The following is a 20,912-nucleotide window of genomic DNA, read 5'->3' on the forward strand; positions in this document are numbered from 1 at the left end:
ACCTCTTGGGCTCAAGCAACCCTCTTGCCTCAGCCTCCTGGCTAATTTTTTTTTCTAGTTTTTGTAGAAACAGGGTCTTGCTGTGTTGCCCAGGCTGGTCTTGAACTCCTGGGCTCAAGCAATCCTTCTGCCTCAGCCTCCCAAGTAGCTGGGACTAGAGGCGCACGCCAGCACACCTGGCTAATTTTTAAATTTTTTGTAGAGACAAGGTCTTGCTGTGTTTCCCAGGCTGGTCTCAAACTCCTAGGCTCAAGTGATCCTCCTGGCTCAGTGATCCTCCTGTAATCCTCATGCTAAGATTACAGGGATGATCCACGGCCTGCACTGGCCTGTACTACATTTTATTTTATTTTTATTTATTTATTTATTTTGAGACAGAGTCTCGCTCTGTTGCCCAGGCTGGAGTGCAGTGGCGTGGCCCACTGCAACCTCTACCTCCTGGGTTCAAGCAATTCTCATACCTCAGCCTCCTGAGTAGCTGGGACTACAGGTGCGTGCCACCACACCTGGCTAATTTTTGTATTTTTAGTAGAGACAGGGTTTCACCATGTTGGCCAGGCTGGTCTCAAACTCCTGACCTCAGGCGATCTGCCCGCCTCAGCTTCCCAAAGTGCTGTGATTACAAGCATGGGCCACAGTGCCCGGCCTATTTGTAGATTCTCTATTTGTCCATTTACCCACTCCCCAAAACATATTTGCAATCCAAAATCACTACTCGCAACACTTTCTCATGGTTATTTGCAAACACGCATGTGGGGTGGGGAGAAACTCTGATGCACACATTCTCTGCTGAGGTTGAACAAAGTGACACTCTGCCTTTTTGTTTCAGCCTCATACTGTAAACAAATGTCATTTTTATGCTCTATTTAATGCCATGGCTTTTTAAACTTTTTTTTTTTTATGGGGGGTTTTGCTGCTTAAAATGACCCCCAAGCACAGTGCTGAAGGGCTGTTGAGTGTCCCTAAGTGCAAGAGGGCTGTGATGTGTGTGAGAGAAGCTTCATTCAGATGCAAGGTATAGTGCTGCTGGCCCTAAGTTCAGTGTGAACGAATCAACAATTTAAATAAGACATACATAACAAAGTAATGTATTGACCATAGTTGCATGAATTATGTATTGATTGATTGATGAAAATGTTGGTGGGGCATACAGTGGCTCATGCCTGCAATCCCAGCACTTTGGGAGGCCGAGGCGGGAGGATGACTTGAGCCCAGGAATTCAAGACCAGCCTGGGCAACATGATGAAACCCTACACGAAATACAAAAATTGGCTGGGCGTGGTGGCTCACACCTATAATCCCAGCACTTTGGGAGACTGAGGCAGGTGGATCACGAGGTCAGGAGTTTGAGACCAGCTTGGCCAACATAGTGAAAGCCTGTCTCTACTAAAAACACAAAAAAATTAGCCAGGCATTGTGGCATGCACCTGTAATCCCAGCTACTCGGGAGGCTGAGGCAGGAGAATCGCTTGAACCTGGGAGGCCGAGGTTGCAATGAGCCAAAATGGCGCCACTGCACTCCAGCTCAGGTGACAGTGCGAGGCTCTGTCTCAAAAACAAAGAAATAAAAATTTGCGGGGTGCAGTGATACGTGCCTATAATCCCAGTTACTCAGGAGGCTGAGGTGGGAGGATCGCCTGAGCCTGGGAAGTCAAGGCTACAGTGAGCTGTGATCGTACCACTGCACTCCAGTCTTGGTGACAGAGTGAGACCATGTCTCAAAAAAAAAAAAAAAAAAAAAAAAAAAAATATTATGACCAGAGGCTTGTAAGAGTCTAACCCTGTATTTTCCCCAGGAGCAGTGGTTCATATTTGCTAATTCAGTATTGAATTATTATTGGTTAATTCAGTGTTTATGGCAACTTTACAGAACATAACCGCTGTGAGGCCGGGCGTGGTGGCTCACACCTGTAATCCCAGCACTTTGAGAGGCTCAGGTGGGAGGATCATTTGAGGTCAGGAGTTCGAGACCCGCCCGGCCGATATGGTGAAACCCTCATCTCTACTAAAAATACAAAAAATTAGCTGGGCATGGTGGCGCATGCCTGTAATCCCAGCTACTTGGGAGGCTGAGGCAGGGGAATCACTTGAACCTGGGAGGCGGAGGTTGCAGTGAGCCGAGACCACACCACTGAACTCCAGCCTGGGTGGCCGAGCGAGCCTCCGTCTCAGAACAACAAAAACATAACCAGTGTGAATAACACTCATCGACTGTGTTTGTTACGAAAGGAGGCTCTGGGTCTGATATGCTTGAAAATCACAGGGCAAGGGCGGCAGTTCCTGAGGCAGCAGGGAGAGGCACTCAGGGGACATGTGGGTTCACAGTGTCAGCAAACACAGGGACGAGGGGTCCACTGTCCGGCTCTTTGCCCCTGTTTCTCTGGAGGTCAGCACTGGTGGTGGGTCAGAGCCGGCTCTGCATTCAGGAGCCTGAACCTGTGACAGTGGCCCTGGGAAAGTCGGTGGGTCTCCCCATGGCCTCAAGAGCTCATGACCTGTTGTCGCCACAGTGTCTTAGGCTTTGCTGGGGCTTTTGAGCTCACGGGGCACTTCCATACACCCCACTCCATCCCTACCACTCCGGCGAGCATACTTTCTCCGGTGTGCATGGGCCCAATCTAACTCATAATTGTTTTGTTGTTTGTTTGTTTTGAGACAGAGTCTCGCTGTCACCCAGGCTGGAGAGAAATGGTGCAATCTTGGCTCACTGCAACCTGCAACTCCTGGGCTCAAGTTATCCTCCTACCTCAGCCTCCTGAATAGCTGGGACTACAGGTGCGTGCCACCAGACCTGGCTAATTTTTGTAATTTTTTGTAGAGATGGGAGTTTTGCTGTGTTGCCCGGGCTGGTCTCAAACTCCTAAACTGAGGGGATCCTCCTGCCTCAGCCTCCCAAAGTGCTGGGATTAAAGATGTGAGCTGCCATGCCTAGTTGATTCATAATTGTTCATAGCTCCCCCTCTTGCTCTCAAAACTGTCCTAGTTTGGAAGACAAATTATATTGTCACCCCACTTATAACAAACTTGGAAGGAAGGCAGTAAAAGGGGGCCACACCCATGTCACTCTTGAAACTGAGATATACGAAGAATTCCTTAACTTTCCTAAGGCTCCAAGCTGAGGGGGCGGCAGGTCCAGGATTTGAACTCGGGGCTCCAATGTCCATTGGAAAGCACACTGTGCCAAGCTCCAGCTGCTGGGCCGAGGAAGACGCAAGGGAAACCTACCTGGTACAGCTCCTCCAGGGCCCTCTTCTCCTTCTGGAGCTTGGCGATGGAATCTTCACGGAGCGAGAGGTCCCCGGTCAGGGTACGGACCTTGTGATCCAGGGCCTAGAAACCAGGGCAGGGAGAGAGGTAGAGCCTTAAAGCTGGAGGGAATCCTCAGCTTGGGTGTACCCTTGAGTCTCCTGGGAGCTTCAGAAATGCCAGTGCCCAGGGCATGTCCCAGACCAACCAAGTCAGAACCGTGGGGGTGAAGGAGAGCAGCAAGAACCTTGGCTTCTCAAAGCATGGTCCCCGGATGTCAGCAGTGGCATCCCCTAGGAGCATGCTAGAAATACAGACTCTCGGACACCGCTGGGCCCGCCAGAGTCTGCACCTGACAGTATCCCTGGTGGTTTGTGTGTGCAGCAGAGCAGGAGAAGCTCAAGTTTAGGCAGAGCCCCCCCTTACCCTGCTGGAGAACCCCACCTACCTGCAATAGCAGGTAGGGCCCTTGGGACCAGGGGCCGGCCAGATGGCATCAGGAGCCAGGGCTTCCCCCAGGGGAGCTGCTCAGAGGGGCAGCAACTGCTTGTTTGGGCAGAAATTCAACAGCTGAAGGTGGACACTTCACCATGATGGGAACAGCTCTCAGTCCCCTTAGTCAGCTGCCCTGCCCAGCAGACCTGTCTGTAGTAACGGTCATGTTCTCTGCCTTTGCTGTCCCATGCAGTGACACTTGCCACACATGGCTGCTGAGCACCTGTAATGTGGCTTGTGCAACTGAGGAATTGCATTTTAAGTTGTAAATTAATGGATGTGACAATAGCCCCATGTGGGCTGGGTACGGTGGCTCATGCCTGTAATCCCAGCACTTTGGGAGGCCAAGGCGGGCAGATCACCTGAGGTCAGGTGTTCAAGATGAGTCTGGCCAACATGGCAAAACCCTGTCTCCACTAAAAATACAAAAATTAGCTGGGCATGGTGGCGCCACACCTGTAGTTCCAGCTACCCAGGAGGCGGAGGTATGAGAATCACTGGAACCCGGGAGGGGGAGGTTGCAGTGAGCCGAGATCGCACCATTGCACTCCAGCCTGGGTGACAGAGTGAGAGCGAGACTCTGTCTCAAAACAAACAAAAACGCTCAAAAACAAAAACAAAAACAAAAACAAAAAAAACACGCCACATGTGGTCAGTGGTCAGGGCACTGGGCGTAGCCACCACAGGGGCTTCAGGTATGGCCCCTGATGGTGGCCTGAGAAAAGCGTGGCAGGGCCCTGGCCTCTCCTCACCTGCTTCTCCTTCTCTGTCTTGGCCAGTGTGGTTTCCAGGCCCTCCAGGTCCCGCTTCAGGTCGCTCAGCTCCCCCTCCAGCTTGCGCTTGGCAGCACTCAGCGAGGCCGCTGTGCCCTCTTCCTCCTCCAGCCGCTCCTGCATGTCTGAGATCTGGCTCTCCAGATCCATCTTGGTCTTCATCATCTGTGTCAGGCGCTCCTCTGCATCCATCAGGTTCTCTTGCTCCTGTTGGGAGAAAGAACTCCGGTGGCAGGCAGGGTCCAGGCAAAGACCACACAGCCTTGAGCTGAACAAATGTGTCCTGGGGGTTGGACAAGGGGCCAGGCTATCTCTGAGCTCCCTTTTTTTTTTTTTTTTTTTTGAGTCAGGGTTTTGCTTTGTTGTTCAGGCTGGAGTGCAGTGGTGTGATCACAGCTCACTGCAGTCTTGATCTCCTGGGCTCAAGCAATCCTCCCACCTCATCCTTCCAAGTAGCTGAGGCTACAGGTACACACTGCAATGCCCAGCTAAGTTTTTTATTTTTATTTTTGAAACAGGGTCTCACTCTGTCACCCAGGCTGGGGTGCAGTGGCACAATCATGGCTCACTGCAGTCTCGACCTTCTAGGCTTAAGCAATCCTCCCATTTCAGCCTCCTGAGTAGCTGGGACTACAGATGTGCCACTACACCTGGCTACTTTTTAAACTTTTTTATAGAGATGGGGTTTCACTATGTTGCCCAGGCTGGTCTGGAACTCCTAGGCTCAAGCATTCCTCCTGCCTTGGCCTCCCAGAGTGTTGGGTTTACGGGCATGAACCATTGCACCTGGCCCAGGAGGATTCTTCCATCACTTTGGTCTTGCCCAGCCTCAGCCTCCACAAACAAAATGGGGATATCAGTTCAAGCAACTTCTCAGGGGTCTGAAGAGGATACTGAGAAATGATGTTGGAGGCCTTTGGGGACGGTGAAAGGAAAATGCAAGTGCCACATATACTCACGGCTGCAGAGACAGCCGTGGCAGAGCAGGGAGGACTGAAGATGGAACTGGGCCCCTTCCAGGCCTAGGTTTTCTACTAAGGGGCCTGGGACTTTGATCAAATCTCTAAATGTCTGTCACACTGAGTTTTTCTACCCTGTATGACGCACGTGAAAATCGGGTGTCTTAACAGGGTGGCGGTGAGAGTCAAATCAGGGAAGGAATAGGAAAAGCTTTGCAAACCAGAAAGACCCCAGCAGTGAATTCACCACGGGACATTTAGTCAGGCATCCTTCAGAAATGACATCGTTTATTCTTCCCTGCTGTGTTTCCCTGGACAGGTGAGGAAAAGGAGGCTTGGAGAGGGTAAATTGCCAAGTTCGTAGGGCAGAGCCCAGCCCTGACTCCAGGGGATGCTGTTCTCACCCCATCTCGTGGCCACCATCCCTGGACTTTCCCTGCAGGCAGGTCCTGTAGCTGTGTATGCCCAGCCTGCTGCTGTGTGCAAATAAGAGTTTGATGGAGACCAGGCACAAGGGCTCACACCTGTAATCCCAGCACTTTGGGAGGCCGAAATGGGAGGATCACTTGAGGCTGGGAGTTCGAGACCAGCCTGGGCAACAGTGAGACTCTGTCTCTACAAAAAATACAAAAAATTAGCTGGGCGTGGTGGTATAGTCCCAGCTACTCAGGAGGCTGAGGTGGGAGGATCACGTGTGTCCAGGAGATGGAGGCTGCTGTGAGCTGTGATCAAGCCACCTCACTCCAACCTGGGCAACAAAGCAAGACCCTGTCCCTGTCTGTCTGTCTGTCTGTCTGTCTCTCTCTCTCTCTGACACACACACACACACACACACACACACACACACACGAATTGGATGGAGAGCTTTTGGTAGTTGGGTCGAGGGTGACCTTATATGCTGGAGAATTTCCCATGGTCTGGAGGGACACGGATTTTCAAAAGAGCTCACCCTTCCTTCCTCCCAGGGTCCAGGCTGTACTGGGTTCCCCACCCTTCTCCCCGGCGACCCCACGTACAGCCTGCAGCTGAATGGTGAGGTCATTCTTCTCCTGGCTGAGTGTGGCTGTCTTCTCCTCCAGTTCCTTGACCTTGTTTACCAGCTCCTGGGTCTTGGCCATGGCTTGCCTGAGCTCCTCCTCCTTGGCCTTCATCTCCTCCTCTTGCCGAGCCACATTCAGGAGCGGCTTGACCTGGGCAATTGAGCAACACCAAAGAGCGTTAGGAGAATGGACTTTGCCAGGGGGTAGACGGAGGGCTGTGGAGTCTCTGCCTCAGGTGTGACCTCACGGCACCACTGTGGTGGGAAGCAGCTTTGCTGTAACTCTGGGGTGGGGTCCCTCTCCACAGACGCCACCAGGCTGAACTTGTGTAAGGCATCCCTGGCCTCAACAGAGAAGGCCCATCCTCACCTAGGACAACTCTTAGGATGCTCTTTAATCCTGAGTGACATGGAGTCAGGTGTCCTCAGCATCTGGGTGCCCCACGGCTTACATCTGTTCTGCATGTTGTGGAGACACCAGGAGCGCCGGTGAAATCACAGCCTTGGGGTCCCCTCCCTCCTTCCTTCCCTACTGAATCCTCCCACTCTCTGGTGCTCTCAGTTTCTGTCTCTGTCTCATTTTGCTGTCTCTCTCTCACCCACTGTTTCTCTCTCTCTGTGTCTCTGTCTTTTTCATGCCATTCCTATCTCTGCCTCTCTTCTCAGTCTCTCTCTGTTGCTCCATTCCCTCTGTTTTTCTCTCTCCCTGTCTCTCTTTCTCTGTCTCTTTCTCTGTCTCATGCTGTCTCTATCTCTGTCTCTCTCTCTCTGCCTGTCTCTCTGTCGTGCCGTCTCTCTCTCTCTTTGTTTCTCTCTCTCTCATTTTCCGTGTCGTTCTCTTTGTTTTTCTCTATGTGTGTGTCTCTCTCTCTGTCTCTTACTTTTTCTCTCTCTCTCTCTCTGTCTCTCACTTATTTCGTCTTCTCTCTAACATGAAGTTCCACCTCTCGACTTGGCCTTGCAGGCCTTCCATAGTTGTAGCCCCTGCCCTCCTCCTGCACTGTGTGGAGGGGGAGGGCTGACACTTCCCACCCTGGCCGGTGACCCTGCCCCTGTGTCTATAGGACTGGGCCTTCTTTGCCATTTAGCTGGGAGCATTTGCTCCTACTCTGCACCCGCAGCACCCACCGGGACCTCTCTGTGCACTTGACCCTTCTCACCTGCCCTGGAGCACCAGGCTCCATCCAGTCCCACCACCCGTATCCTGCCCTGCACCTGTAAGCCCCTCAAAGACCTGCCTCCCATCCCTTGAGGGTTCCTAAAGCACCTAGCAGAGCTGGTGGGGCAGGTCCCCTGGGAATCACAGAAACATGATACCATAGATACAATAGATACATAGTCAATAGATACATTTCCCAGGAGGGAAAATGACCTAGACACGGATTTGGGAGGAGGGACAGCCTGCGCCTCTTTTGAAAGATAACAGATAAACCTCGTTCACTGCCAGCCTGGCTGTTGAGAATCTGAAATGTCACAGTGGCAAAGCTGGCACGAAAAGGTTGCAGTAACCACCATACCTTGCCGCTGTGTAGCACTTTTTATTCAATGGAAACCTACTACAAGTGTTTTTCCATTGACCCAGCCTATTCAGCTTTGTTAAATAAGATTATAACTTAGTTAGAATACTAAGAGGAGAGGATTAAAAAAATAATAAAAAATAAATAAAAATAAAAAGGCCGGGCGCGATGGTTCATGCCTGTAATCCCAGCACTTTGGGAGGCTGAGGCGGGCGGATCACCTGAGGTCAGGAGTTCAAGACCAGCCTGGCCAACATGGTGAAATCCGGTGTCTACTAAATATACAAAAAAATTAGTCAGGTGTGGTGGTGGGCGCCTGTAGTCCCAGCTACTCAGGAGGCTGAGGCAGGAGAATCGCCTGAACCTGGGAGGCAGAGGTTGCAGTGAACCAGATCGTGCCACTGCACTCCAGCCTGAGCAACAGAGCAAGATTTTGTCTCAACAACAACAACTAATTAGAACAGGACCTTGCTCTGTCAGGTCTAATTAGTAATGAGCAGGGGAGTTCACAGCTGTTGCTACCATGTCTTGCTCAGAAGGAACCTTAAAGGCCATTGGCCTGGGTCTTCCCAGAGTCTAATTGTATACCAAGGGATCTGGTGAGAGGCATTCAAGCATAGACACCCTTTGATTTGAGTTGTGACATGGTTACTTTAATAGGTAATTTAAAAAGTGAAAAAGAACTCCTCAAATCCACAATTTTGTGGATAACATTTGCTTAGGATGAGGTTAAAGCAGGTAAGACTGCAAAGTTTCCTTTTAAAGTAAAATTTGTGGCTGGGAACAGTGGCTCACACCTGTAATTCCAGGAGGCTGGGGAGTATCACTTGAGGTCAGGAGTTCAAGACTGGCTGAGGTAATGCAGCGAGACCCTCTCTCTACAAAAAGTTTAAAAATAAGCTGGGCGGGCGCCATGCACCTGTAATCTCAGCCATTTGGGAGGGCGAGGTGGAAGGATTGCTTGAGGCCAGGAGTTTGAGACCAGCCTGGGCAACATAGCAAGACCCTGTCTCTTCAACAACAAAAATTTAAAATTAGCTGGGCATGGTGGCACACACCTATAGTCCCAGCTATTTGGGAGGCTGAGGTGGAAGGATTGCTTGAGCCCAGGAGTTTGAGGCTGCAGTGAACTATGATTGCATCACTGTACTCCAGCCTGGGCAACAGAGTGAGACCCTGTCTGAATTTTTTTTTTTTTTTTCCAAAATAAAAAAGCGAGGCCAGGTGCAGTGACTCACATCTATAATCCCAGCAGCACTTTGGGAGGCCAAAGCAGGCGGATCACCTGAGGTCAGGAGTTTGACACCGGCCTGGCCAACATGGTAAAACCCTGTCTCTACTAAAAATACAAAAATTAGCCAGGTATGGTGGCAGATGCTTGTAATCCCAGATAGGAGGCTGAGGCAGGAAAATAACTTGAACCCTGGAGGGGCGGAGTTTGCAGTGAGCCGAGATTGTGCCACTGCACTCTAGCCTAGGTGACAGAGTGAGACTCCGTCTAAAAAAAAAAAAAAAAAAAAAAAAAAAAGTGAATGAATGTAAAGAAAGGTGAGTCATGGAACAGGCGGGGAAAGCCAGGCAGCACCTGCAACGCCTGGCCTTTGAGACATGCTCATCTAGATTCCTCTCCAATCCCAGGTCCTCCAGGGCCGGCCTGTGTGTGGATACATTTGGGGAAGCAGAACTTATTATTCCTCCCTTTCCATTTGTGGTGGGTGCTGATTGTTAGCCGGTTCTTTGATGGGAGTGTAAAGAAACTTCCTTGTGAGCTTTGGAGGACTCAGGGCTACCCGAGATGACTCAGAGCCTGTCCCCACCCTCTGTGGGTCCTCCTTTCTCCTAAACACAGCTGCCTGGTGCCTGACTCCCTCCTCTGGTGCCCAGGGACATGTTCTCTCTTAATGGTGGCCCCAGCACAGGTGTGATTGGGCCCACGTGCAGGGCCATGGCTGGTGGCCTCCTGCCTTGGTTGAGGGTGGCCTGGCTGCTTGGGACTTCTGTGGGTCCTACCGGCTGGCTGACTCACTTACCACACTCACTGCTGTTTCGGAAGAACAGGAAATGAGAGGTCAGACCTTATTTCCCGAGGTTCCTCCAGCTCTAAACCAAGAACTCACTGGAGCTGAAGATGCCTCAACATGCCCAGGGGCAAGGAGTCAATAATCAAGCTCACTTTTTTTGGTGGGGGTGGTATGGCGCTCTCTATCTCAAGTGGATTTTATTTTGAGGGATGAGATAGAAGGCAGAAAGACACTTCCTCTCCTCTCCCTTCCTTTCCTCTCTCCCTTCCTTTCCTCTCTCCCTTCCTTCCCTCTCTCTCTCCCTTTCCTCTCTCTCTTCCTTTCCTCTCTCTCTTCCTTTCCTCTCTCCCTTCCTTTCCTCTCTCTCTCTCTTTCCTCTCTCTCTTCCTTTCCTCTCTCCCTTCCTTTCCTCTCTCTCTTTCTTTCCTCTCTCTCTTCCTTTCCTCTTTCTCTTCCTTTCCTCTCTCTCTTCATTTTCTTTTGAAATGGGGTCTCACTGTGTTGCCCAGGCTGGTCTCAAACTCCTGGCCTCAAGCAATCCTCCCGCCTCAGCCTCCCAAAGGGCTGGGATTACAGGTGTGAGCCACTGTGCCTGGCCCCATGATTTTTCTTAGGGAGGAATTAGTCCCTATCTGGACAGAGGCTAGATTTTGTCTCTAAGGCGCCCTCATTTTCAAACTGTTCTTGCAGCCTCTCCTGAGGGGCACCTCCGTCCAGGATTGAGCCCTCCCCCAGCCCACAGGCAGCAGCAGTCCCCACTGGCCTGGCCCCTTGGCCCTCACCTTGTTATACAGCTTCCACCAGCCCCAGAAACGGAGCTGCAGGAACTTGCGCACGTTCCGCTGAATGACTTTCAGGCCCATTCTGTGAAAAGAATCCAGGGTTGAATGGGTTACAATGAAGGTGTTAGGACCTGGCTTCTCTGGGGAAGGAGCAGGGCCTGGAAATAGAAGCCAGCAGATCTTGTCCAGACACCAAAGTGCTTTCTCAAGACCCAGCATTGCCCATGTGGTCTGGGGCAGGGAGATTCACGTTGAGGTCAGAGCTTAGCAGCACAATAAAGGAACTGAAGTGAAACCTGATGGAACCAGGTCTGAAGTGAAACCTGATGGAACCAGGTCCCTCCCAGATGGCACAAGGCTGAGACAGACCAGTCATTGACTCCTGCATTTTCCCTCCTCCACCAGAAATCACCCATTAGTCTCTGAATCCCACGGATCTGCAAAGATGCTGGAATCCACTCATGTCTTGTTCCCTGCAGCTTCATTCAACTGCCATTTATTGAGGACCTCCTGTGCACCAAGGCCCTGGGCTGAATCAGGCCAAGATCCCTCACATCAGCCCCTAACTGGTGTCCCTGCCTTCAGCCCAGGGCTGCAGGTGGCCTGCTGATGGGAACAGGAATTCATTACTAATTCCATGGCCACAAAGAAATAGAGTGAATCACAGGTCATCTGGGATGGACCTAACTTTTTTTTTTTTTTTTTTTTTTTTTTTAAGACAGGATCTTACTCTGTTGCCCAGGCTAGAGGGCAATGGTGCAATTACGGCTTACTGGAACTTTGTAGTCCCTGGTTCAAGCGATCCTCCTGCCTCAGCCTCCAAAGTAGCTGGGACTACAGGCATGTACCACCACCCGCTATCTTTTTTTTTTTTTTTTTGTAGAGATGGGGTCTCCCTATCAACTGTTGCCCAGGCTGGTCTCAAACTCCTGAGCTCAAGTGATCTCCCACCTTGGCTTCTCAAAGTGCTGGGATGACAGGTATGAGCTACCAGACCTGGCCGGACCCGGTCATTTTTAAATTACCAGGTTAGGGAGATGGCTGAAAAACATGATTCGAAGAGCAGGTATGTGGAGTGAGAATTGCTGAGTTCTAATCCTGGCTCTGCATGAACCTGTCCCAGTTCCTTAACCTCTCAGACCTCAGTTTCCACATCTGTAAAGTGGGGGTGCTGGCCCTACCATGCCCCTCTCACAGCATCATTACGTGAATCAAGTAAGAGGAAGGCTGTGAAAGTGACTTGAAACTGTAAAGAGAGGGTTTATATTAGTTGTTTCCTGTTAGGGGTTAAGCTGTGTCCTCTGAAAGGATATGTTGAAGTCCTAACCGTCAATACCTAGGAAGGGAACCTTGTTTGGGAATAGGGTCTCAGCAAATGTAACTAGTTAAGATGAGGTGGTCATACTGGAGTAAGGTGGACCCTAATTCAATGACTGGTGTCCATATAAAAAGAGGGAAGACAGGCTGGGTGCAGTGGTTCACGCCTATAATCGCAGCACTTTGAGAAGCTGAGGCAGGTGGATTGCTTGAGCCCAGGAGTTTGAGATGAGCCTGGGCAACATAGGGAGACCTTGTCTCTACCAAAAAAAAAAAAAAAAAAAAAAAAAAAAAAAAAAAAAAAAATTCGCCAGGTGTGGTACTGTGCACCTGTAGTCCTAGCTACTCAGGAGGCTGAGGTGGGAAGATCAAGCCCAAGAGGTTGAGGCTGCCGTGAGCTATGATCACACCACTGTATTCCAGCCTGGGCCACAGAGCAAGACCCCATCCCCCCTCAAAAATAAAATTTAAGGCGATGGATATCCCAGTTATCCTGATTTTGTTATATGAATGTATCAAGTTATCACATAAAACCCAAAATATGCATATCTATTAGGTATCAGTAAAAAAAGTTTAAAAAATTCCTGTCATTTGAAACCACCCAGTGCGTGAACTTGGTTGCAGCAGCTCTGAGAGACAGGGCTCCTTTTTTTTTTTTTTTTTTTTGAGACAGAGTTTTGTTTCTGTCGCCCAGGCTAGAGTGCAATGGCATGATCTTGGCTCACTGCAACCTCTGCCTCCCGGGTTCAAGCGATTCTCCTGCCTCAACCTCCCAAGTAGCTGGAATTGTAGGCACCCACCACCATGCCCAGATAATTTTTGTATTTTTTGTAGAGACGGGGTTTCACCATATTGGCCAGGCTGGTCTCGAACTCCTGACCTCAGGTTATCCTCCCACCTTGGCCTCCCAATGTGCAGGGATTATAGGCATGAGCCACCACACCTGTCCAGCCACATGGGGTTCTTTGTGCCATCAAAGATGTTGGCATCCACCCCTTGCCTACCACGCGGTGTGGCTAGTGGAGCTGGCCCTGAGTACGTGTGGCTCCTCTGGGCCTTTGTGTCGGTGTTTGTGAGTGCTACCTTCGTTCCAGCATCTTCTTGAACTCCACCCTCATGAGGAAGCCCCGGAGGCGACACTGCAGCATCGTCATGATCTTGGCCAGACGCTCGTCCCTCATGTCCTCAAGCTTTGCCAGGATGCCCGCACGGAAGAACACCTGGGGGAAAGACGGCATGCCTTTGAAAAAGCCCGGCTGTCACCGATGGCAGCCACTTGGGGGAGCTTTAAATCAAAGAAGGGTTTTTGTTTTTTGTTGTTTGTTTTCTTTTTGTTTTTGAGAAAGGATCTCTCTCTCTCATCCAGGCTGGAGTGCAGTGGCGTCATTATGGATCACTGCAGCCTCGACCTGCTGAGCTTAAGCAATCCTCCCATCTCAGTCTCCCGAGTAGCTGAAACTACAGGCACATGCCACCATGCCTGGCTAAATTTATTATTATTATTGTAGAGATATGTTATCCAGACTGGGCCTCCCAAAGTACTGGGATTACAGGCATGTGCCACCATGTCCAGCTAATTAAAAATTTTTTCTCTGAGATGAAGTCTGGCTATGTTGCCCAGGCTGGCCTTGAACTCCTAGACTCAAGTGATCTTCCTACCTCAGCCTCCCAAAAGGCAGGAATTATAGACATAAGCCACCATGCCCCGCCTATTGATGTGTTAAAAATCCCCCCAGGCCAGGCACGATGACTCACACCTGTAATCCCAGTGCCTTGGGAGGCCAAGGAGGGCAGATCATGAGATCAGGAGCTCGAGACCAGCCTGGCCAACATGGTGAAACTCCATCTCTATTAAAAATACAAAAAATTAGCCAAGTGTGCTGGCAGGCGCCTGTAATCCCAGCTACTTGGGAGGCTGAGGCAGGAGAATCACTTGAACCCGGGAGGCAGAGGTTGCAGTGAGCCAAGACAGTGCCACTGCACTCTAGCCTGGGAAACAGAGTGAGACTCTGTCTCAAACAAACAAACAAACAAACAAACTCCCCAGATGAGTCTAGTGTATAGCCAAGGTTGAGAACTTTGTTCTAGAGAAACTCCTGCACAGGACCACGAGCGAGGATGCTCACAGCAGCACTGCAGTACCGTGTGGCCGTGACAATGTCACCTACCAGTGAGGATGAAGCTTAGAAACATGGCAAAGCGATAAAAGCACGTCATGGAGGAATGTCACAGAGGGTGTGTCAAGAATGATACTTCCCTGAAGCTCAAAACCAAGCACGACCTGCAGGCATATGTGCTCAAGCTATTTTTGAAAGGTAAGGAAATGAGCCAGGTGGTATGGCTTCTGCCTATAATCCCAACGCTTTGGGAGGCCGAGGTGGGAGGATCGCTTGAGCCCAGGAGTTGGAGAATAGCCTTGGCAACATACTGAGACCCCATCTCTATAAAAAATACAAAAATTAGCCAGGTGTGGGGCTGTGCACCCGTAGTCCCAACTACTCGGGAGGCTGAGGTGGGAGAATCGCTTGAGCCCAGCAGTTAGAAGCTGCAGGGAGCTGTGATCATGTCACTGCACTCCAGCCTGGGCGACAGAGCAAGGCCATGTCTCTTAAGAAAAAAAAAAAAAAAAAAAAAGAATGGTTCATGTCAGAATTCAAGACAGGGTTACTCCTAGGGGTGGGAAGCAGGTGGGGGAGGAAAGACATGTGAGGTTGATATTCTGGGCTTTTCAGTGGGTTCACAGGGTGCTGGCTTTATTATATGTTTCATAATGTAACACCTTTTAACAGGCTTCAAATAGGACATAATAGAAACTTTTAGAAGGAGAGAAGGTGCCAGGAGACCTGCATTCTGGCCTTAGCCTGCCTTGGATGTGCTGTGTGTCTGACTGTGGTTAAGTCACTGTCCCTTTGGGGGACCTAGGCCTCCTCTCCTGTCTGGGGAGAATGCTGCCTGCAGGGCCCCTGGGACCTCTGAGCTGCAGGAGCCCAAGATGCCACACGGGGCCAGGGAGGACAGCACCCAGCTGAGCCACTGTGGGCAAAAGATGAGGAAGAATGCTCTCTGCTCCCTAAAAGGCCCCCAAGGAGCTGGACATCGCAAGGTAGAGAAATCGGGCTTGATGTCATAAAATGTTTCCTGATATTTCAAAATTAATTGGCGTTGAGGTTTGGTCTTTGAAACAAGCATGTGGCTGGGGGTGGGGCCCACCTGAGCCAACTCTGAACATAGGAACACCATTTGCAGTCAGAACCATCCTGTTCTTTGTTCTGCTCCTGCTGCCGGTCTGCCTAGTCCTCAGGGAGCAAAGCTGTCCCCAGCAGCCCTGGGCCTTCCCCTGGAACTGACATGCCTCATGCAACCCTTGTACAATAGCAGGATGCTGTCTGTTTGGCCAGGTGGTAAATGGGCCAGATTCTGAGCTGTGCCACGTTCTGAGATACCAGCTCCGGCTTCCCTGGCCACACGACCGGCGCCAGTGGGCCTGATGCCTACTAGCTGTGTCCCGCCTCGTTCTGTGAAGTTGGGCATGCCATCTCCACCCCCTCTCCAGGCTTTCTTAAGTTCCCCATCTGTCAAGGGTGGGTGGGGAAAGGAGGGGCCTGCTGGTTTCTAAGATTCTTTCCAGCTCAAGTATTCAACGATCCTGTCTCCAAACCTCGAGTGTCCCCCGCAAGTCAATCGAGCTATTTACAGCACATCTTAATTGTGAAGGAGGCCAAAACAAACAGTTCCTGCAGGTTCTAGGGCAGTGTTACAATTCCACACACACAGTGTTATAAAGCAAGCTCCAGGGAGTGAGGGACTCATTCTGCTCTCTTCACTGTGTGTCCCTAGAGCCTGGAACCGTGCCTGGCACACAGTAGGCGCACCATAAGTGTTTGCTGAGTGACCAGATGCATTAGAGGCACAGGCATGCTGGAAGCTTTCATGCCAAGCCTGCGTCATGCTTGAGAACTTGGAGAGAGAAATGATCTGCTCCAGGCAGCACAGAGGTAGGCTTTGAGCCCGACTCTCCTGACTGCAAAGCCAGTGAACCTCCTATGTCACGGGGTGATCGTGTTGGGGTGCAGTCTGTTGGTGGGGGGCAGGTGGGGTGATCGTGTTGGGGTACAGTCTGTTGGTGGGGGGCAGGTGGGGCGGCTATGGAAGGATATGTGGCACCACTGGCCTGGCCAGCCTTTACAACCCCACCAGGATGCTGCGGGGCCAGGAAATGGGATAGATCCAGGGCAACTCAGGCCCCATGAGTCAGGAGCAGGAGGCTGCTCTGTCTGAGTCAGTCCCAACTCAGCCGCCGGCTCAGAGCTGGGCTTACAGTGCTTCATTGTCCAGGTTCTGCCCAAGCAAACTTCCCCATGGGTCAGATCTGGGACCTTGATTCTGATTGGCCCTTTTTATTCTTGGAAACTCAGGGCTCAGGCCAGGTGCAGTGGCTTATGCCTGTAATCCCAGCGTTTTGGGAGGCTGAGGCAGGAGGATTGCTTGAGCCCAGGAGTTTGAGACCAGCCTGGGCAACAGAGTGAGACCCCATCTCTACAAATAATTTAAAACATTAACTGGGTATGATGGTGTATGCCTTAAGTCCCAGCTACTTGGGAGGCTGAGTCAGGAGGATCACTTGAGCCTGGGAGTTCCAGGTTGTAGTGAGCTATGACTGTGCCACTGCACTCCAAGAAGACCCTGTCTCAAACAAAACAAAGCATAGGGTTCTAAGAAATATTCTACCGTGATTGACTTCCCCTCTGAGCTGAACTGGGTTCTATGCATGTTGCCTCTAATCTCCCCAAATTCTATGAGACTTGCATGATCAACCCTGATTTTTCAGGAAACTGATGTTCTCAGCAACTGGCAGACTTGCCCAAAGCAGGCCATTGGTCAGTGACCAGGTGGAATCCATACCCCAAAGCCCACCTTCTTGGGAAAAGGCTGAGGGGGTGTGTAGGGGGAGACCGCCCACCAGACCCTACCTTGGTGTGTCCAATTTTGTATTCGTTCGCATCCAGGTCAATGGCTGCAAGAAGCAGCTCTGAGGCCTTTTTGTTGTCCACGAACCCTTGGGGGATCACGTTGGGGTTCAGCACTTGGTACCTGGCAGGACAGAGATGATTGACAGTCATCACTGTGCCCAAGCCGACGGCACATAAAACATGTTCATGCGGTTATCTGCTGGTCTTTGGGATGGACTTTGGACAGGGACTAGGCTTGTTTGACTGACGCCCCAGGGAGGCAGAGAGATGAGATCAATAGGAGGCTTTGGAATAAGGGCTCTAGCTTGGGGGTGGACATTGGTGAGCGTTGGGGGTATAGGGAGAAGCTGTTTCTAGAAATGAAGACACCAAAATCCCTTCCTGATAGAGGCTGAAGTTCAAAAAGGGCATTGACTCAGATATCAGAAAACAGCTCTTTAAAAAAATTTATTATTTATTTATTTTTTATCCTGACCTGTGAGCAGCCCCCTTTGTGATCTTGGACACAAAAGTCCCCAACTGGAGACTTCAGAGGGGCTTGGATAAGGTGACCTCTAGTGACCTTTCCTGATCCATCAATCTGTGGTCTTATGTTCTAGGAAGTTAGAGGAGGTAGAAGAAGATCATTTCTAAGGTGGAGGTATTAGTTACCCAGTGTTCCTCCAGAAGCCCTGAGGTAAGAATTCAAGTGCAAGTAGTTTACCTGGAAAGTGGCAGAATGGGGAATGGGCAGAAAGCCAATAAAAGGCACGTTATGGAGGCAGTTAGCACAACCAGCAACCGAAGCTTAATGCTGCTTGGGATCACTGGGAGCCACAGTGCGAGTATTTACACCATGGAAATGGGCAGACACTAGCAATCGGGGCTTCTTTTTTCAGACCAGGGAGCCCTTGTTAAACATTTACCAACACACTGCTATCTGAGCACATGGTGGAAAATGTCTCAGACTTAGCCACCTGAAGGGTGAGGGAGCTGAGGTATTTATACACCAGCTCTCCTCAGTCACTGATTGAGGGCTCCTTCCAGGGAGGCATTAATTCCCAGGACAGCTTGCCAAGGAGGGGCAAAGAAGCATCCAGCAGCCAAGAAATGCAAGGGCTGGCAGTTGAAATTTGGGCCAGCATCTATGGCCATACCTCCGTGAACATACCCAATCTCATCTGAAATTTGGGCCAGTGTGTACTAAGGTAGTGACTGACAGTGAGGTGGTATTGACAGAGCACCATTGTGTCTGCTGCAGTGGGCTGTGACTTATCAGTTGGTCAACTCCTGGGCATCTAAGCCTTGCACCGAGGGAGACATCACTCACCTCTGTTTGAACTCCGGGTACTGCAGCCTGTTTGGGAAGCCCTTCCTGCAGATACGGATGCCTTCCAGGACACCATTGCAAGCTAGCTGGTGCATGATCAGGTGGGCATCCACCACACCTGCCAAGGGGGAGGGTGCAAGATGGAGAATCCCTCCTCTGGGGTGGGACAGGCCAGTCCTGGCCACTCAAGGAAGCTGAACTGAGCATCTGTGCCATCATCCCCAGGCTTCTCCTGTCACTGTCCTGGAGGCCCCAGGTCCCCCACCATTTGACCAATGCCCAAAAGCTCCCCTGAGTTTGATTTCTAGCTGGTTGGGCACTATTCTGCTTTATAAAGCAGCTAGAATATGATTCTTGGATGACCCGTTGTTGAGATTTCTCTCCGAGCCTTGTTTTGCCCCCATCAGCCTTGGTGATGAAAGGTGGACTTAATTTGGAACGAAAACTAACTTCATAGAACCTCAGGACTTCCAGCAGGGAGCCGTGACCCCACAACATACCCGATTGCTTAAACTCATTGGGGACAATACAGCGGACAAAATGGGGTGCGGTGCTATGGAGGGTGGTCATCAGCTTGTTCAGCTGCTCCTGGGGTTGGAGGACAGAGAACGAGTGAGTGAAACTTTGCATTGATGTTGCAGGACATCTGCACCCAGGAGAGGTATTTTATTTAGAATTTATTCACTTAAAACTGAATTAAAACTCAGCCACATGTGGTTAGTGGCTACCATATTGGGCAGTGCAGAAGAGAACGGTTCATCATTGCAGAAAGTGCTACTGGGCAGCACCGCTCTCAAGGTCCAATGACTTGCTCAAGGGGCCGTGGTTTGTAAGAAGTGGGGCCCTTCCAGATTAAGAGCTGGTTCATTGTAGAATCTCAGTACCAGGAGGAACCGTAGGGTCTACGTGGGCAAAGCCCTGTCCACTGTTAACTTCCCTAATGGATGCTCCCTCCTCCTCTGCTTGGATATCTCCAATGAGGTGGCCTACTCTGCCTTGGAACAGCCTGATTCTTGAAAAGTGTTGACATCTTGCTTTGTGCAACATCTCCTTGTAGACTGCACTTTGGAAGGTAATGCCCAAACTTCATGGAAGTTGTAGCCAGCCCAAGACCTGCCAGCCATCTCTAGGACACAAGATCTTGGGCATTGCTATCTCGCGTGGTCACACTGCACAAATCCCTTTACTCTCCAGGTTTAAATCCAAAAATGATATAGTTGGACTGGGCCTTCTGTAAAGCTCTCTTCTGCCCAATGGTCCTTTGATTCTGTGGCCTCTTCAGAAGGAAACAGACCCCTCCAGGTAAAGAGGTGATCATAGACAGAGAAATGAAATCAGGCTGCCCTGGGTCATGAAGCAGCAGCCAGACCACCCAAGATTGAAAGGGAGGGTTGGGGGCACCCTTGCTTACCCTGTAGAAGTTGGAGACTGTCATGAAGGAGGAGCCTCTCTTCTGCTTCTTGCTTCCAGCTGAGGAAGGGACAAGCACGTTTCACGTCAGTACCCAGTATGGAGAAAGGCAGCCTCATTAAGCACGCTGCACCAAAGCACACCCATTCTTTGGATTCAAAAAGGTTTATCTTGGGGCTGGATAAGGGGGACCCTCACATGAGGAAAATGAGATCTACCAGGGAGTGGTCAAACGGGCTGGCTACAGCGTAACTGTCAAAAGAGCTGCTGTGCTCCTTGGGAGGGTGCAGCCTTTTGTGATTTATGGTGCAAGGTGACAAATTGCTCCCATTGCCTGGGGAGGAAGAAGCACCCATAGACCACAGGAGAAGGTGCACTTTGGTGGTGAGACCAGGGAGACTGGTGTTTCTGGCCCCACTAATTGGCAACCCTATGGGGCAGCATCCACCAGGGCATTCCTCTATGAGCTCCATGACCTCTATTGGATGGGAGGCAGGGCTGAGCTTGGCATTTGCTTCTGACAAGAGAGAGGGAAACAGGAAAGAAACACAGAACATCTGGGTGTCAATTTTTCCAAAGCAGTATCCATCCACCTAGAGGCGAGATGTGCCCAGCAATCAGGTCAGTCATTGGAAGCTCCCAGGTTGCCTCTACATGCCTCTTTTGCAGTATCATCCATGGCCTATCTCAGCCACTTTTCATTCATTCATTCATTGGTTCACTCTCTCACTCATTCTGCAAGAGTTGAATCAAAGAGTTTTGGTTCCTTCTTTCCATTTTGGCCACAAAATGGAATCAGCACAGGGAGACTGGACACAACAAGGGGTCAGCCCTACCTGCAGCCTCCTCTTCTTTGAAGAGAAGGGCCAGGATTGCCACAGTCGATTTCTGGAACAAGCCCACCACTGTTTCATTCAGGGGGTCTTTGTTCTTCTCCAGCCAGCCTGTGATGTTATATCCCACCTGGAGAGGGCAAACACCAGTGCATAACTTTGAGGTCCAGCCTCCCCCTTTCAAGTGCCACAGCTAGAGCCCCTCTTACAGCTCTCTCCCGTTCTCAGCTCCCAGGACCAA

General features: G+C 50.7%; 2 protein-coding genes across 2 annotated transcripts in view; both read right to left on the bottom strand.

The window, feature by feature from the left end:
* MYH16 (myosin heavy chain 16) overlaps positions 1 to 11,440 on the bottom strand; it is a 40,635-nt gene extending 29,195 nt beyond the window's left edge. Inside the window, exons 1-5 of the mRNA XM_073012791.1 lie at positions 11,202 to 11,440; positions 10,833 to 10,914; positions 6,490 to 6,663; positions 4,494 to 4,721; positions 3,226 to 3,330 (exon numbers count right to left, since the gene is read on the bottom strand). Of these exons, the coding sequence (XP_072868892.1) occupies positions 3,226 to 3,330; positions 4,494 to 4,721; positions 6,490 to 6,663; positions 10,833 to 10,913 (588 nt within the window). The 5' untranslated portion in view covers position 10,914; positions 11,202 to 11,440. The remainder of the gene's footprint in view (positions 1 to 3,225; positions 3,331 to 4,493; positions 4,722 to 6,489; positions 6,664 to 10,832; positions 10,915 to 11,201) is intronic.
* Positions 11,441 to 12,721: 1,281 nt separating this feature from the next.
* Positions 12,722 to 20,912, bottom strand: part of LOC140710616 (myosin-16) — a 28,720-nt gene continuing 20,529 nt past the window's right edge. The window contains exons 14-19 of the mRNA XM_073012792.1: positions 20,675 to 20,801; positions 19,840 to 19,898; positions 18,929 to 19,016; positions 18,429 to 18,546; positions 17,120 to 17,240; positions 12,722 to 13,369 (exon numbers count right to left, since the gene is read on the bottom strand). Coding sequence (XP_072868893.1) covers positions 13,229 to 13,369; positions 17,120 to 17,240; positions 18,429 to 18,546; positions 18,929 to 19,016; positions 19,840 to 19,898; positions 20,675 to 20,801 — 654 coding nt within the window. The 3' untranslated portion in view covers positions 12,722 to 13,228. The remainder of the gene's footprint in view (positions 13,370 to 17,119; positions 17,241 to 18,428; positions 18,547 to 18,928; positions 19,017 to 19,839; positions 19,899 to 20,674; positions 20,802 to 20,912) is intronic.

This window comes from Chlorocebus sabaeus, chromosome 28 (assembly GCF_047675955.1).
Source record: "Chlorocebus sabaeus isolate Y175 chromosome 28, mChlSab1.0.hap1, whole genome shotgun sequence".
Lineage (NCBI taxonomy): Eukaryota > Metazoa > Chordata > Mammalia > Primates > Cercopithecidae > Chlorocebus > Chlorocebus sabaeus.